Source organism: Paroedura picta, chromosome 1, assembly GCF_049243985.1.
Source record: "Paroedura picta isolate Pp20150507F chromosome 1, Ppicta_v3.0, whole genome shotgun sequence".
NCBI lineage: Eukaryota > Metazoa > Chordata > Lepidosauria > Squamata > Gekkonidae > Paroedura > Paroedura picta.
The window spans coordinates 122,375,371-122,393,506 of NC_135369.1; the positions used below are offsets into that span (position 1 = coordinate 122,375,371).

General features: G+C 41.4%; 1 protein-coding gene across 2 annotated transcripts in view; it reads left to right on the top strand.

Moving 5' to 3' along the window:
• Positions 1-12,494, top strand: part of REV3L (REV3 like, DNA directed polymerase zeta catalytic subunit) — a 109,823-nt gene extending 97,329 nt beyond the window's left edge. The window contains exons 27-32 of one of the 2 annotated variants that reach the window (XM_077301886.1): positions 4,990-5,104; positions 5,983-6,120; positions 7,215-7,405; positions 8,095-8,341; positions 8,816-9,025; positions 11,404-12,494. In XM_077301886.1, the coding sequence (XP_077158001.1) occupies positions 4,990-5,104; positions 5,983-6,120; positions 7,215-7,405; positions 8,095-8,341; positions 8,816-9,025; positions 11,404-11,544 (1,042 nt within the window). In that variant the 3' untranslated portion in view covers positions 11,545-12,494. Of the gene's footprint in view, positions 1-937; positions 4,169-4,989; positions 5,105-5,982; positions 6,121-7,214; positions 7,406-8,094; positions 8,342-8,815; positions 9,026-11,403 lie in introns of those variants that run through there. The other variant, XM_077301893.1, reaches the window with a different exon arrangement.
• The last annotated feature ends 5,642 nt before the right edge of the window (positions 12,495-18,136 follow it).

Below are 18,136 nucleotides of genomic sequence, written 5' to 3' on the forward strand. Positions count from 1 at the left end.
CTTGGCTATCCCATAGTACAGCTGTCACCACAATCCCTGATTCTGCTTGCCTCCCTCAATTGTGCAGTGTTCTGGCCGATGTCCATTCCAATCATGTCCAACCACCATTCTCTTTGCCTGGATTCCTTTTTCCACTGACCAATCCTAGCATAATACCTTTCTCCATTGAGTTGGATTGCATGATATGGCCAACATAAGTGAGCCAGAGTCTTGTGATCTTGACTACCAATGATACATCAGACTTTATGCGCTGTAGTATTTCCTTATTTGTGACTTTTGGTGTCCATGGAACCCACAGAAGCCTTCTTCAACACCAAAGTTCAAATGAATCAATTCGTCTCTTGTCCAATTTTTTCATTATCCAACTTTCACGGCCAAAAGTGTGAAATCTGATAGACCTAACCAATCTACATTTGGTAGTCAGGGTTATGTCCTTGCTTTTCCATGTTCAGTATTAAACAGCATTATGTAATGAGCTCACTTTCCACTCCCTTTCACCAGCTTGGGGCATGTGTCAGCTGCTGTGCAGGTTTTTCCAGTGCTCCAGTATTAAGGCAGACTTTGCATGAAGTCTGAATCTCTTTTTCTCCCTTTTTTAGACTACCAGCTATAAGTGTAGCTGCTTAGGTAGGAGAAGGCACATTAACAGCCTAAGCATACCAGTATCAAATATTTGAATCAGTATAAATTCAGCATACACAATAGAAAGGATAGGACCTGTTTTTTGAACCCCAGAGTCTTCATTAGAGAAAGAGAAGTTATCAGGGTTGGGAAGTTGCATTGTGAAGAAGTCCAAGATCAAGGGCCATTCCGCACCGGGATCCATGTAGCAAATTGTTTGCTGAACGAAAAATCGCCATTTTAAATAGTGGAATTCGGCATAACGCATACCTGCCTTTGTAGTGGAATTCAGTTGCGTTTCTATCGTTTCCCACAGGGTTCCGGTCTCGGCAAAAATCGCTAGAAAGGAAGCGCTATTGCTGAGCTGTGTCCCGCCCCTGGCCGTCAAGCAGCCAATGGGCGGCCATTATCATGCTCCCAAACAGCCCCTTTCCCTTTAAGGAAGGTTTTTTAAAACACACACACACACCAGTTTCAACGAATATGCAACGGAGAGACCCATCCAGCTAGCAGGTGATGTTTGAGCTGCCGTTTCATCGTTGCCACGCTCCCCCCCCCCCCGAGTGGAAAAAAAATCCCCCCCCTCACGGGCACGATTTTCGGCCGAAAACAGTGTGAAAAATAAAGTGAAAATAAACCAGCAAACGGGACTCTGCTTGTGCTTGGTGACTTTAAACAGAGGGGCTGCAGCCAGGGAAGCCTTGCTGGGTAAACGAAGGCTCGCCGGTGCGTTGATCTCCACTCGTTCGGAGAAAAAAAAATGGCGATCGCTTCGCCGGAAGATCAGAGGAGAGAGCCAGGGGGAGGGACTTTGCAGAAACCGCAACAATGGTAATGCACAGAACTTTCCCGCTAGTGTTGCAGATTGGTTGCAGGAGTGTAGCGCTTTCCGGAAGGTGGATCCACTTTTGGGGATTTCCCTGAAAGCTCTACAACGAAGCGCTTTTTGTGGATCGGTTTCAGGAGTGTGGCAGATTGTCAACGACGTTGTGCATAACGGCAAAACTGTAGTGATTTCAATTAGTAACCATTGTGCTATTTTGGACGAATGCGGAATGGCCCCTAGTTTTCTCCTCTCCTCTATTCCTCAGTGTTTTAAAAAAAGTAATAACCATTATTAAGTCTCTGAGGTTGGATAACCACACTGATATGCAAGAATGTTCCCTTCTCTTGAAAACAGTTCTGTTCACCTTCATAACTTCTGTGCAGGCACACTTGGGGCTGCAATGATGCCAGCCTACCATGGAGAGGAGCTGGCAAGCTATAAATCTATAGAAAAAACACTCCCAGGAATGCTAATCCCCTAACCAGGGAGAAGAAAGTGACTTTCCCACCCAAAGTCACATGGTATGAGAGGGGCCAGCACTCTTCCCTCAGTTCTCTTCTTGCCACCTGTGAGAGAGGACATCTTATTAGCAAGCTGTGATCACAGAATCACAGAATCATAGAGTTGGAAGGGGCCATACAGGCCATCTAGTCCAACCCCCTGCTCAACGCAGAATTAGCCCTAAGCATCCTAAAGCATCCAAGAAAAGTGTGTGGCATTTGCCTTTTTTACCGCTGCATCACACTGCCTGCTCATGTTTAGTTTACAATCCACAAGTACCCCAAGGTCTCGTTCACACACAGTGCTACCTAGAAGCGTATCCCCCATCCAGTAGGCATGCTTTTCATTTTTCTGACCCAGATGCAGAATTTTACACTTATCTTTATTAAATTGCATCTTGTTCTCATTTGCCCATTTGCCCATTGTGTTCAGATCTCGTTGAACTCTGTCTCTATCTTCCAGAGTATTTGCCAGTCCTCCCAATTTGGTGTCATCTGCAAACTTGATGAATAGTCCCTCTAGATCATTAATAAATATGTTAAAAAGTACCGGGCCAAGCACAGAGCCCTGAGGTACCCCGCTACTCACCTCTCTCCAGTCTGATGAAACACCATTGACAACAACTCTTTGAGTGCGGTTCTCTAACCAATTCCCTATCCACCTAACTATCTGAAAATCCAGATTGCAGTCCTTCAACTTATCCATCAGAACATCATGGGGAACCTTGTCAAAAGCTTTACTAAAATCCAAGTAAATGACATCAACCGAATTTCCACGATCCAGCAAACCTGTTACTTGGTCAAAAAAGGAAACTATGGTTTTCTTCAGAGGTTCTGATGGAAAAACAACCTCTATTATGGAAATATATTAGAAGAATGGATTCCTTAATGGCTCTTTTTAAGAAGCGTATGGAATGTGGGGTCAAAATGGCTCAAAACAATGGCCATTCCAGCTGCCTCTAATATTCGGGTGAGGGTAATATAACAGGTTCCTGTAAGGCTTGTAAAAATATGACACCCAAAACTAGAGATGGGAGGCTCTTTATGAAAAGGTGCTCTCAGGGGCCAAGTACACAGTCAATAGCCAGAATTTGTCCCCTTGAGGTTGTCCTCTGACCCCATCTACTTCCTTGATGCCCCCTCCGAGTAAATCCACTCAAAAAGAAGGATAAGGACAAATGGGTGGCATTTGAATCACCCCTTAAAAACCTGAAAAAGAAATCTAAGCAGTCTTTGGGAAAGCAGGCCATTAAATCCCTGCAAAATCAGAATACTGGCAGAAAACGCCAATCCCTACCCCCGCCACCTCAATGCCAAACCCCACTGGCAGCAACAGTTGCTTTTACTCTGACGCTTCCTTGGGAGTGAGGATGTTCTTGACACTGCTCGCCTCTCGCTGCCTCGTGATCTAACAATGCCAAGTCGCCATCACATTTTTCCTTGGCACAGGGATCAGCATCAGTTGCTAGGTGTTTCTCTGACTCCAAGAATGAAGTCCTCTTGTTGCCTGAGCGACCGTCTCAGAAGAGACATCGGCGCAGTTTGGTTGAGACTTTGAGAGATCGTTCTCCTTCATGGGTCTCATTGCCAGTGATGATGCCCCCGGGCAGGGAAAGCTGGAGTAGACACCAAGAGTGATTGAGGCATTATGTGTTATCCCATTCATCGACCCTTGGTTCCCATCATTCTCGATGGCTCAAATTCGACATACAGTCAGTGCCAATGAACCCTCCACATGCGATCCAGCCTGAATCTGACATAGTCCAGTGTGCTGGATGTGGACTCACCTGATGAGCCTGCGAGGGAACCTTCATCGATCTCTCCTGCAGATGATCTGCAGATTGCCTTGGCAATCCTCAGTGGGTTAAACTGTCAGTCCCTAAACCAGTTTCTAGGTCCCTTAGTTGATGGACACCCCACTCTAACCTCTTGAAAGGAGTTCCTTTTGGTATGATATCTCATGACATCTTTATGTTCACAGACATATCACCCCGTGATTGGGGAGCTCATGTCAGAGACAGGCTGGCACAAGGGGAGTGGTCTGGGAAGAAGTCTATGCATATCAATGCTATCAAGTTGAGGACTATTAAAAACGCTTTTGCTTCCTTTACAGATATTAATCCTATTTTTTGCCAAATGGGGTTTTCAGAATATAGACTTCAAAACAGAATCAGAGTCCAGCGGCACCTTTAAGACTAACAAAGATTTATTCAAGGCGTGAGCTTTCGAGTGCAAGCACTCTTCCCTCAGACAATGAACTGACCATCATGACAGTGGCAATATAAAGTAAAAGTAGCTTATATATTCCCACTGTCGTGATGGTCAATTCATTGTCTGAGGAAGAGTGCTTGCACTCGAAAGCTCACGCCTTGAATAAATCTTTGGTGGACTTAAAGGTGCCTCTGGACTCTGATTTTGTTTTGAGAATATAGACTTGTTTGCAACCAGAGAAAATGCAAAATGTCCAACTTTTTGCTCCAGAGTGGGCATAGACCCTCGCTATGTTGGCGACATTTTCCAACAGGAATGGTCTGGAATTGCAGCAGGTGGCTTACTTTGGGGGAAATACATTTTCTTAGCAGTCAGTTATGGCATTTAACAATTTACTGGGCCTTCAAAGGTTCTAAAAGTTAATCCTTTGCCATTTATAGGGCCTTCAAAGGTTCTAAAAGTTAATCCTTTGCCATTTTCTAATTATTAGGTACATAGCTTGAGAGAGGGATAACTCTCTCTCTTGAAGCAATGCACGTTACACTCTCATTCATATGGTTCTGTATGAATAATCACTTAAAGAAAGCTCACAGTTATCAGCAGTTCTACTTGTGCAAAAGCTGTGCATGGTTGTATCTAAATTATCTTTTCATGAGAATTGTCGCCCATAGTTGCATGATTTTATGTGACAGGTCTCAAAATATCAGCTTTGGTCACATTGTAGACAAGTTTCTGGGTTTAGTCCTAATAAGAGAAAACTACATTTTATGTGGCTTTAACCATTGAGAAATTTTTGAAATAGATATCTGATTCTTCAGCCTTTTATTTCAGCATGTTTATACTTCTGAAAGGTGCTACTAAGGAACAGTCTTTTAAGATTGGCCAAGAAATTGCTGAAGCTGTAACAGCTACCAATCCTAAGCCAATAAAACTGAAGTTTGAGAAGGTAGGAGAATTATGCATTATTCATAAAATATTCTTATAGTGTTGCTCGACTACAAGGTATTAATGATCTGTTTTCAGAGAGATCATAATGGGCATATATAGCAATAGATTTTTTAAAAGAAATATTAAGACATATCTAATTTAAAGACAGGACTGCCTTCTTTAAAGCAGATATCTATCTAAATGTCATCTCTTACAAAAAAGAACATGGCTACAGAAATGTCCATCTTTTATTTAAAAATTAGTAAATGGATGCAGTGAAAATCTACTTTTTCAAACATAATTGTTATAATTTTAATAATCACAATATTATGACTGATTTTAATGTTAGTTATTTATAAATTTATTTCTAAAGTTAAAGGTCCATTCTTACTTCAGCCACTTATATGTTGTCCTAGAGGCATATATTATTCCAGCTGTGATCTTTGTAATCTATACCCTTTTATATAAATAGCAGCTTGTCTGGTGGAAATTTTGTTCTATTGAACAACCAGTGTTTTATAGAAAAATGAACAAATATTTGCTTTCTTTCTACTATTTTTAATAGAAAACTGAACAAAATTGTTTTTAATTACTGCCCTAAAGTTCAGTGGACACTATACACACACCACAACTTTGGACAAGCAGAATTTTCCTTCCTGTCATTACTGAAGAAAATGTATATGCATATGCAGCATAAATATAACAGTCAGATGTCCAACTGAGCATACAGAAAGAAACTTATCAACTGACTCTGCGGTTTAAGGCCTAAATGTTTTAAATCAAAAGTGTTGCTGAAAGCTAACTACTGTTTTTAACTACTGTCTTTTCTGAAATGTGAGGAGATTTTTCTGCATTTATTCATACCTAGTCTAAGCCAAGTATGTTCTAATCCTACAGGTTTATTTGCCATGTATCCTACAAACCAAGAAAAGATATGTTGGTTACATGTATGAAACACTGGACCAGAAGGACCCAGTATTTGATGCCAAAGGCATAGAAACTGTCAGAAGAGATTCTTGCCCTGCTGTTTCGAAGGTAAAATGACTGGGGCATTTTGTTGTTTAAATTCATTCTTGATTGATTGCAGTAGCAGCTCTATATGGAAATCTATTCCACAGAGCAACAATGAGGGCCTTTCTGCGCAAGGACCAATGTTGCCAATTGGTTCCAGAAAGTGGAAATGCTATTTTTAAAAGTGCAATCTCCGCGTTACACATAGCTGCCTTTGTAGTAGAATTCAGTAGCGTTTCATTCGTTTCCCACAGGTTTCTGGTCTCGCAAAAATCGCTAGAAAGGAAGCGATTTTTTCTGTGCTTTGTCCCACCCCTGGCCGTCAATCAAATGTACAGCCAATGGGCGGTTGTTATCATGCCCCGGGAAAGCCCCTTTCCCTTTAAGAACAGGTTTAAAAGAAAAACACACACGTTGCAACGAATATGCCTTGATTCTTCCTAACATAGAGACCCATCTAGCTGGCAGCTGGCATGTGATCTGGCGATTCATCATTACCACGCTCCCCCCGAGTGAAAAGAAAAATGCCCCCCACACACACACAGGCGTGATTTTCGGCCGAAAATAAAGGGAAATTGCAAACGGGGCTGTGTTGTGCTTGGGGACTTAGGGGAGCTTTAAAGCACTTCTATGGAGGGACTGTAGCCGGAGAAGCTGGGTGAATGAAGGCTCACTGGTTCGTTGCTTTCTGCTCGTTCCGAGAAAAAAGAAAAATGGCGATTGCTTCGCCGGAAGTTCGGAGGAGAGAGCCAGGGGGAGGGACTTTGTTGGAACCACAACAATGGGAACCCACAGGTCTTTTTTCACTACTGTTGCAGATTGTTTGCAAGAGTGTAGCGCTTTTCAGAGGGTGAATCCGCTTTTCCCAATTTCCCTTTAAGCGCTACAATGAATCGCTTTTTGCGGGACTGTTTCAGGAGTGTGGCAGATTGTGTGCGATGTTTTGTGGAACTGCAAATTAGTAGCGTTTACAATTTGCAAGCCTTATGCTACATTAAAGTCGTGCGGAATGGCCCTGAATGTTGAAGGATGCAAAACGACAACATTTTATCCTTAAACAGTTATTTTTTAATAGTTGTTTACAGAACGGGATTTCAGACACTTGTGTTTGTTTTTAGATACTTGAGCGTTCTATCAAACTGCTGTTTGAAACACGAGATATTAGTCAGATCAAGCAGTTTGTACAGAATCAATGCATGAAGTTATTAGAAGGAAAGGCCAGCATGCAAGACTTCATCTTTGCGAAGGAGTACAGAGGAAGTTCTGCTTACAGACCTGGAGCCTGTGTTCCAGCCCTAGAAATCACAAGGTAATAAGGCACATAATAGCATTGAAAGATTTTAAGGCTATTATTAAATAACTATCATAATGTGAGTTTTATAGCAAATTCAAGCAGGACTTCTCCATATAAGGATATAAAATGCTGTTATTTAATTGTAAGCCATGACTTCTTCGGGTAGTAAGATGTTCCAGCTCTTCAAACAAATCATTGTGAGCAAGGAAGTAGACAGGAAAACAAAATCTGGAGGCTTACTGTCTGGGCTGGGTGACTAACCAGGTCTTAACCTTGAGGAGGCCCCTCAGTCTACATAAATGGGTGATTATTCCATTTGCAGCTTTGTCAGGCATCACAGTACTGCAGTTTGGCAGCACAATGTAAATTGCAGTATATTCTATTACAGATTTATTGTGTGTCATTCCCAAAAGGGCAAATGAAACACGCTGTTCGAATCCATGTGTATTTAGACATATGTCCAACCATTCACATCTGAAGCCTGCTTAATAAAATGAAAGTATGTGTGTGTGTGTTTGTGTGTATGTGTAAAAAAGAGAAAATGTCATCTTTGTCCAGATTAAAAGAATGGTTGATTACAGGGATATATAAGAAATGAAATGTTTCATAAACAAACTCTTTAGATGTGCCCAATTCTGAATGCATTCCATATCTCTCATATTTAAGAAATAGATTCTAAGATTAATTTTTTTCTCTCTAAATAGGAGGATGCTTGCATATGATCGGCGGTCTGAGCCACGAGTTGGTGAAAGAGTGCCTTATGTAATAGTGTATGGCATTCCAGGATTACCTCTCATACAGTTAGTAAAGCGACCCATTGAGGTTTTGCAAGATTCTAACCTAAGGCTCAATGCAACTTACTACATCACAAAGCAAATTCTTCCTCCATTGGCTAGAATTTTGTCACTTGTTGGCATAGATGTTTTTAGCTGGTATCATGAATTACCAAGGGTAAGTAACAGGAAACATTTATCTAATGGGGTACCTTTTGTAAATGGGTACCTTTCTTTGCCATGCAGATTTCTACAGAATGTGTTGACCCATTTTGCCTGTATTCCATGTCTCCTCTCTCTGTCAATATACCCATGTAGTTCTATCCCAGGTGCCTGTCCTGATCCTTGCACTTTAAAGATGAGGAGAGCCACCCAAGTAGCATTATAGGCATCCTCTGCTCCCTTCCTTGATATGTAGAAGTTTTTGTGCCAGTAGGCTTCTTGATATGTATTGAGTATCCTCAAATAAGTAAAAGATAAGATTTTTTTTAATTTATATATTTGGTATTTCTTAATGACATATATTGCTAAGACTCAAAAAAAGTGATTTGGGGAATTGTTACATTAAATAAACTACCTTTCCTAAAATTTTCCTTAGCATGAGAGAAAGTTATCATTCATTTGTATTCTACCATATAATTTTTTCCTATAGATTCAGAAAGCTGCCACCCCTTCCCACAGTGAGCAAGAAGGCCGTAAAGGAACAATTTCCCAGTATTTCACTACTCTGCATTGTCCAGTTTGCGATGAACTGACTCAGCATGGAATCTGCAGTAAATGCAGGAGTCAGCCACAGCATGTAGTGGTGATTCTTAATCAAGAAATCAGAGAGCTGGAGCGTAAATATGAACACCTGACCAAGGTATGGAGGAAAAACAGTAGGGTCATGAACTCTCGCATTTATTTTAAACAGTAAGAGTGTAGAATTACTAAGCTCTTCTGAGGGTAAAATATTTTAAATCCCAGCTATTATTTCTTTGTATTCATTTATTATCAATATGTCTAATTCATATAGACACTTAAATCCAGAAGTTTGGTTCATGAACAGATAAGGTACCGCATATACTCGCATATAAGCCGAGTTTTCCAGCCCTTTTTTTAAGCTGAAAAAGTCCACCTCAGCTTATATGTGAGTATTTTTTAAAAGCTGTCAGAAAGGAGGGTGGGGTGGGAGACAAGTATACTTGCCTGAAGAACAGAAGCATGAACAAAGCAGCAAACCCGGGAGGGACAGTGGGAGGGGAGAGCAGTCTCCACCTTCCCCCTCCCTGCCCTAAGGAGAGGGTAGCACGAGGCTAGCACGTGTTGTAGGAAGTTCTGCAGGAAGATCTGGAGCCTCTGTCTCAGAGGGAGAGCAGAGAGCAGAAGGAGGAAAGGAATTAAAAGTGGAGGGAACAGAAGGAGCACAGGATTGGATATAAAAAGGCAAGAGGAATCAGAGGGGAAGAGGGAGGAGGGGGGGGGAAGGAAAAAAAGATCCTGCCCAAAAGGGAAGGGAAGGAAAGGGGAAGGGGGAAAGCCACTATCCAAACACCACCCTTGGCTTATATGTGAGTCAGTAAGATTTTCCAGCATTTTGTTGTGAAATTAGGTGCCTCGGCTTATATGCAGGTCGGCTTACATGCGAGTATATACGGTTGATCTTTCTGCAAACCTGAGAAAATCTGAAATCTAAAATCTAAAAAACAATGCACTAGTGCAGGCGGGTTTTAAAAATTCAAAAATAGAAGCAGCATCTGTAACTTAAAACCCCAAATGTCCTCTGCAGTACCCATTGTGTGGGTTGCTCAACAGCCACAACGACAATTGGCTACCTTTCAGCCCTTTGTTTTCTGTCAATAAAAGGCAAGGGTGAGGCAAGGGCCACTTTCTAGACCTGTTGCTGCCTCTGAAGGGAGGACTCAACAAGGTCAGTAACAACTGATACCCAGATTTGAAGATACACTCTAGGACTAGTCACACACACACTAAGTCTAACCTGCCTCACAGGATTGTTTTGAATGTAAAATGGAGGAGAGGAGAATTATGTAAGCTATTATGGGGCCCCATTGAATAAGGCAGGATGTAAATGAAGTAAATAAATAATAAATTAGAAATGGGGGGCAGAGGAAAGGTAGGTTGATTGATAGATGGGAATAGGAAAAAGAGAATCTAAGAGCAAGTGATCTAAGCAACTAACAAATCCAGGATATGTTTTACCAAGAATCTCCATGCACTGCCACAAAGCATCCTTAATGACCAGTGGATGCCCCAGCCACTCTGTAGCTTCCTTGGCAATAGTGCCCAAGGATTGGGAGGGATGCCTCAAAGATATTATGTACTGAACAGCTAGTTCATCCTCCAGAAGCCCTCACCATTCAAACCTCAGCAGGCCAGTATCCTCTTCAACAAGACAGTAGTGGATTAATAACCTACTGGCTATAGTGCCAGAGACAAGAGAGGGAGTAAAATCATCCATAATTCAGACAAAGGGTTAGCCTTCATAGCAGATGGGAGTTTAGATTTTTTACAGGCTTTGCCTGTAGCACAAATGCATTGTGAAAGCACTACAAAAGAGCTGGAAAATAGGCTGTATTGGAAGCATTGAACTGAAGGAATTATCACCTCTTGGTAAGGAAGGAATTTGGAGAATCATCTTCTGTATTCTAATGGGAGAGCTGGAGCATAATCAATTGGGATGTTCTCAGAATCTCCTAAGTAGAAAGCACACTGACATAAGTCCAATTTTCTCTATGGTCCCATGTTGCATGTTGTTTCGTTTCATTCATCATTATTAATCTAAGTTATCTGTACTGTTTCTGTTCTGTTTCATGTGAACCACCCTGAGCCTTCGGGGAGGGCGGTATACAAATATAATAAATAAATAAATAAACAAACAAACAAACTACTTATCCTAAGACGGCACCTTGATTTGATCTGCATCCAAACACAGAGATTGGGTATCGCAAATAGTCATAAGGCTGCATTATGTAGGGATCTGAGGAATACAGCAGTAGTTCTCAGTAGAATTCAGCCTGTAAATTAAGTAATGGATACATGAATTAACCAGCAGCAAAAATAAGAACCTGTGTGGGCTCAACACTTCAAACACGAAGTAACATTCATGCAGTAAAGCAGTCTCTTATTTTGTTTCTTTTTAGACCTTGTAAAAAGGCAGACAGTTTCTGGACTGAAGCTCTGTTTCATGATAATTTTACTACTTACATGTATTTTTCTCTTACCTGTTTTATGCACTTCCAGATATGCAAGAACTGTACAGGTTGCTTGGATCGACAAATACCATGTGCTTCTCTTAACTGTCCAGTACTTTTCAAGGTGTCCAGAGTGAACAGAGAATTATCTAAGGCGCCCTATCTTCATCAACTACTTGACCAGTTTTAGATTATCTTTTCCACAAGATTCCTGGTGCTATTTTTTCAGTGTTTACCACTGTTGACTATCATGCATGGCCCTTCAATTTCATTTTGTCCAGGATTTTCATTAGCTGATGGTTTATTTTGAAGAATAATGAATGTTTGTCCTAAGTAAAGTAAAAGACATTTGTTAATCTGTGAATTCCCACTTTTTAAGATGTACAACTTTATTCATTTTCATGCCTTTTTAACATACTGTTTTATAATGCAGATGTTGAAATAGCTGTGTTAACATTTTGTAAATCCATTCCATACTTCCCTGTGAACTTCTGAGAAAGAAGTTCTGAAAACTTCTTAGGAAGAAATACCATTGTGTTTTATCAGACTGTCAGTATAAGAACATGTTACTTATAGATATTTCATTCACTTTATAATTTTGACTGCAGAATATTTTGTAAATACACTTTTTTACTTTTCGAACTGAGTAAAATAATGTGCAATCGATTTTATACAGACAATTTTAAAGTTGGTTGGGGTATTTTCTCTTAAGTTTTGCTTGATTCCAAGTAGATTTGTTGTTTTGATCAGACTGTGCAAACAGTAGTATGTGTAGCATTTTGAAAATACTTTCTAAAAATCACTGTCTTGCTTTAGCTATTAATCGGGCATTGTGAGGAACTGTGCAAAGACATTTTTGTTACAAACCTGTGGGACTGTTGCAATACTTTAATAAATTTATTCCATTTTTGCTTTTGTATAGACATTTCTATTGCTTCTAAATATGCTTAATATTTCATTATGTACTGTACAGTTAAATCTTATTTGCCATCATCTTGACAAAATGTGTATTTAGAATATTTGTATAACTGTATAAAAAGAAAAGGAATTATGTGGTCATGGTGCTTTTTTTTAATTGGAAATCATTTTGTTTAATTAATGGAAACCATAGTAAAATTGAATAAAATAAAATGGTATGTGCATTTTTGTAATTCATTATGAGCCTTTAACTGTGCTGAAAAGCAGCTACATCACAAGAACCCACTGTCCATGGTGCTCTGATGCTAGCAGACAGAATGCTACCACAGCACAGGCACTGCTACTTGGCATCCTGTGACCATTCAGCAGAGGGGAAAGAAATCTACAAAACCCTTCCTTGACATGTAGATACTATAAAGCACACCAAAATCCCCAGCAACGCCCACCAATTAAAGCAGCAGTAGATAATTGCTGTCCCATGAGTGGCGGATGTGAGCATAGCCAACCACCACCTACCAGTGAGGCCAGGAATTCCTGATGTCACTTTAAACAAAGGCAGAGCATCAGAAGCCGGCAGAAAAGATCCCACACCTGGTGGCATGAGCAGCAGGAGCTCCAGAGTGGTAGATACCTTCAGAAATGGGATTTTAATGCCTCCGTACAGCCAAGTTCCCTTTTGCCAGGCAATGGGATATGTACACCAGGCAGCAACCAGGGAACACAACAGCACCTTCAAAGATCATCCTATCACTCCCCATAGCAGTTCATCATGGAGGGGCACACATGAAGCAAATGGAAGAAAGATCAGATCTCAGGAAGGAGGATGCTGGCGAAAAGGCAAACTTCTTTTTTTCCCTCAGAAGTGGTCTGAATAGTAGCAAAACATATCTTCTACAATTGGGTCTAACTTCCTCTCAGCCAACTTTGTGTGCATAAATAAATGTGAAAACAAATAAATACCACCTTGATACATTAGACATTCTCCAGCAGCCATGCAGTGCTAGGCAGGGACAGTGCAAACATCAGCATGGTACTGCTAGCTCCCATTTACCCCAGCAACTCTTGTATCCCAAACTCTCACACTAACCCCAGGACAAACTGCATGGCTTATCAGACATCAGCAGGAGGGTGCAGACCTTTCCTTATAGTAAACTGACTTGTGCTCCCTTTGAAACCCTTCTCCTCATGTTTTGTACCTTCTGCAGACAGCAAAAGTTAGGAATGGAAGGTCTGGGCCCCTATGTCACAAAAACAGTTATCCCTCCCCAGCAGTGAAAAAAACTACTCCCTCCCCCCGCTCAATGGACTCCCAATAACCTTGTGCCTCGGGGAAGCAGTTGGAAAGGGGTGGACAGTTGTTCTGGCCCCTTGGGCAGGCCCCAGATCTTAATTGCCCTGGCCTCAACCCAAGACCCAATATAAAAACTATGGAACTGAGAAAGTTACCGCAGGACCGTCAACCAGGAGTCACCAACAGGTTTGCACCTGCAGAGCAAAGAGCTCTGTGGGGCGGGGGGGCATATGGAAATAGAAGAAGAAGAAGAAGAGTTGGTTCTTATATGCCGCTTTTCCCTACCCGAAGGAGGCTCAAAGCGGTTTACGGTCGCCTTCCCATTCCTCTCCCCACAACAGACCCCCTGTGAGGCGGGTGAGGCTGAGAGAGCCCTGATATCACTGCCCGGTTAAAGGTAAAGGTAAAGGTATCCCCTGTGCAAGCACCGAGTCATGTCTGACCCTTGGGGTGACGCCCTCTAGCGTTTTCATGGCAGACTCAATACGGGGTGGTTTGCCAGTGCCTTCCCCAGTCATTACCGTTTACCTCCCAGCAAGCAAGCTGGGTACTCATTTTACCGACCTCGGAAGGATGGAAGGCTGAGTCAACCTTGAGCCGGCTGCTGGGATTGAACTCCCAGCCTTATGGGCAAAGCTTTCAGACGGCTGCATTACCACTCTGCGCCACAAGAGGCTCTTGTGCCCGGTTAGAACAGTTTTATCAGTGCCGTGGCGAGCCCAAGGTCACCCAGCTGGTTGCATGTGGGGGACCGCAGAATCGAACCTGGCCAGATTAGAAGTCCGTGCTCCTAACCACTACACCAAACTGGCTCTCGGGTGGTTCCACAGTGGCCAGACTATAAATGGCCTTAAAGGTCAGTACCAGAACCTTGAACTTGATCCTTGAATTTGATTTTATCTAGAATCCACTGATTTATCTCTTTGGTGAGCCACAGTATACATAAAAATTTTCCTCCAACACACATTGCAAAGGAATCAACTTTCTTGTCAACTTTCTTCATTGTCTAACTTTTGACACCCATACATACTAATGGGGAGTACTATGTTATATATCATTTTGCTCTTGGTCACCATTGACATATCCTTACACTTAGAATTTTTTCTAGGTCCTTTGTGGTGACTCATCCAAGTCTCATTCAACTTCTATTTTAGTTGATGAAGGAACCAAGGAATAGAAAATCTGTAAATTTCCTTTTTTTTCATTGTCCACCATAAAGTTTTGCAATTCTCCAGTAATCATTACTTTTGTCTTTTGGATGTTCTTTTTTGTCTTTGGATGTTCTTCTTTGGAACTTCCTGGTTCATCAGGAGTAAAGTGTTCACTATTTTCTACCAGTAATGTGGTTTCATCAGCATATCTGAAACTCTTAATTTCCTTTCACCAATTTTCAATCCTAAATCTAATCCAGTTTTCTTTATATGTTCTACAAACAGATTGAACAGCTAGAGAAAAATATATCATTGTCTGACATCTTTGCCAAATGGAAACCATTATATTTCTCCATATTGTATTCTAACAGTAGTCTTTTGTTCAGAGAGCAAATTGCATATCAAAACAATCAAATGTGTTCTCCTGTTACCCAAATATGCAGTTTCCTAATTTAGTTGAGAGAACTAGCTTTATGGAGACAGAGTGAGAGGGGGTAACTGAAACTGTTTCCACATTTGGAATATCATTTAGAATTGCATTTTTAAGCTGACAAAGTTTTTGTTCATTTCCATACTGACATTTCCCTGTTCTGATGCAGACCCAAATTGCTCCCTCACTTGCTCCACAGCAAAGGAATCCCCAGAAAACTGTTTTTTATTTTTATTTTTTAAGCGGGGTCTAATTCAGGGCTGCTAAATGTGGAAATGCATGCAATCAGGTTTTTCCCTGTGTCCACCATTTTTAGTTGTTTGGGAATGCCCCCTTGTCACCTTTCAACCTGTATTGAGCAGCGACCCTCATTCAGTAAGGATGAGTTTTAATTCCTTTGATAGAGGCCCCTTTTTATGCATTCCCACCTTTCCCACTGATCAATAGGCTTCTGGAAAAGAACCAGGCAAACAACTTGGATTGTAACCTTGTAATACCTTTTTTTGCCTTACTAGGTCTGGTTATCGTATTCAGCTGATGAAGGAGGAGCGTGTTCAAATGAGCATAGGATCTTTTATCCAGGGTTACACCCATGTATCAAGATACACCCTGATTACATCTGCCAGCATGGAGAATCCCCCTGCTAGTTTAACTTTTTCTACAGGAGCTTAGGAAGCCTTGACTCAGTCAAGGAAGTCCTCTGTGATAGTCTTATTATAATTAGTGGAAATACTATTCATCTTGGATTAGGGCAAAAGGATTATCTCCAGTCTGCTCATCAATGTTTTGCTTTCCCTAAATTCAGGGGGACTAGATATCTCCTTGACATGGTCCATCTGGCAGCCATATCTACTTTATCATCACAACTTAATGGATAATTCTTCTCTCACAGATTCCTAAAAGATCTACATAATGTACATCCAACTCAGCCGAGGATTGTCCCACAATAGTCATGATTTTTAGTGCCTGATGCTGAAGCTATTTGAACCACTGGCTTTTTGCCCAATAGTTTTATTAAACGTGAAAAGACATTTCTGGTAGCCATCACCTCTGCATGAAGAATTGAACCCTCCTTTTCTCAAGGTATTAAATGAAATAGTTGTTATACCCTAGTTCATAGTTTTCACTGAGAGTTGTTTCCATATTTCACCTGAAACTGGAAAGCATGCTTCTGTTTTTTCCCCCTGTCCCCACATTTCAAGCTGTACAAGCACTACATTCACTTGAGTGAGAGCTTTATTGTTTTACATAAAGAGAACTGACTCATTCAAGAAAGACACTGCTCTTTTTGTTACTCTGGTCCTTGAAAGGATAGTTCTGTGACTGCCCAACTGTCAAGATAGGTGGACCCACAATAAAGTTGTGTTATAAGAAGGCTGGTATGCCTTGCCCCTTGAGATATGCACTCCTCCACCAGAGCACAAAGTTCTTTGGCTCAATCCATCAGAAGTTATCATTGGTGGATATCTACAAGGCAAAAAACTAGCCTTCTGTGAACACATTTGTGACACTATACGCTACACTTGCAGGCATGGAAAGATACAAGTTGATAAAGACATTCTTCAATCGTTTTTTCCAGAGCATCACCCCACTTTGTTATGGTGAATAGCTTGATAGATTAGCCACCATTGCTCCCTTCTGGCTCAATGGGATGACAGTCAAGCCTATTTCTAAGCAGATAACTCATTTCCATGCCCCATGGTGTTCTGACATTCCTGCATTGACATATGTTGCTGAACATTATATATTTCCTAAGAATTACTTTATTAACACACCCCAAGATCCCATCTCTGCCACAATTGTCCTAGCAAGAGCCTACATCTAGCCCTCCCCTTTTACCTAGAAATCTGTATTTAGTGAAGCAGTAGTAACAGAATAAATAAACCCATTTACACCTAAAGGTAAAGGTAAAGGTATCCCCTGTGCAAGCACCGAGTCATGTCTGACCCTTGGGGTGACGCCCTCTAGCGTTTTCATGGCAGACTCAATACGGGGTGGTTTGCCAGTGCCTTCCCCAGTCATGACCGTTTACCCCCCAGCAAGCTGGGTACTCATTTTACCGACCTCGGAAGGATGGAAGGCTGAGTCAACCTTGAGCCGGCTGCTGGGATCGAACTCCCAACCTCATGAGCAAAGCTTTCAGGCGGCTGCCTTACCACTCTGCGCCACAAGAGGCTCCTTCATTTACACCTGCTAACACTTTTAAACATGGGGGGGGGGGGCAAAATCTGGTGCTAAAAATCAACCCAGTATAATCAAGAAACAGCCACTTCATTAGGACATGCTAAAAGGGCAGGAGGCAACTGGATTAATTTGCCAGTCTCTCTGTTCAGTCCTCTAACAAGAGATCTGTTTGACATATTCTCTAGAGAAGGCTTCATTTTCTGAATATAACAAAAATCCAGGAAGCATTGCTTCTGCTGTGTGTGTGGGTACAACTTACGCAATCAATAAAAGCAATAACTGACTAGATTTCCAGTTTGGAACTGCACTGAAGACTAGAGATTAAAACAAGGTTGCCTGCTAGGTAAGGGAAGAATGCAAATATATAAATGAAATTAATAATTGTTGTCCATCACTGTATTTTCTGTACAAGCACACATTGCCTCCCTCCTGACCCACTGAGAGCTCTCTTTATTTTCCCTTGAATTTATACTGGAGTGTTTCATGGTGGACAAACTTAGGGAAGGAGGCATCGCTCTTAGGATGGTGGACACCAAGGCTATAATGAGCTGTAAGCAGACCTCCACAAACTAGGTGAGTGGGACACAATGTGGCAAATGTAGTTCAATGTTGCTGAGTGTGAATTGATAGAGAGGAACAAAAAACCCCAACCAAGTAATGGCAAATGGGGTCTGAACTTGCCAAGACTGGGACAGAAAAAGATCTTAGGGTTGTAGTGGATAATGCAATGAAAACATCAACCCAGGGTGCTTCAGCAGTGAAAAAGGCAAACTCTGGGTTAGGGATTATTAGGAAAGGAATTGAACAT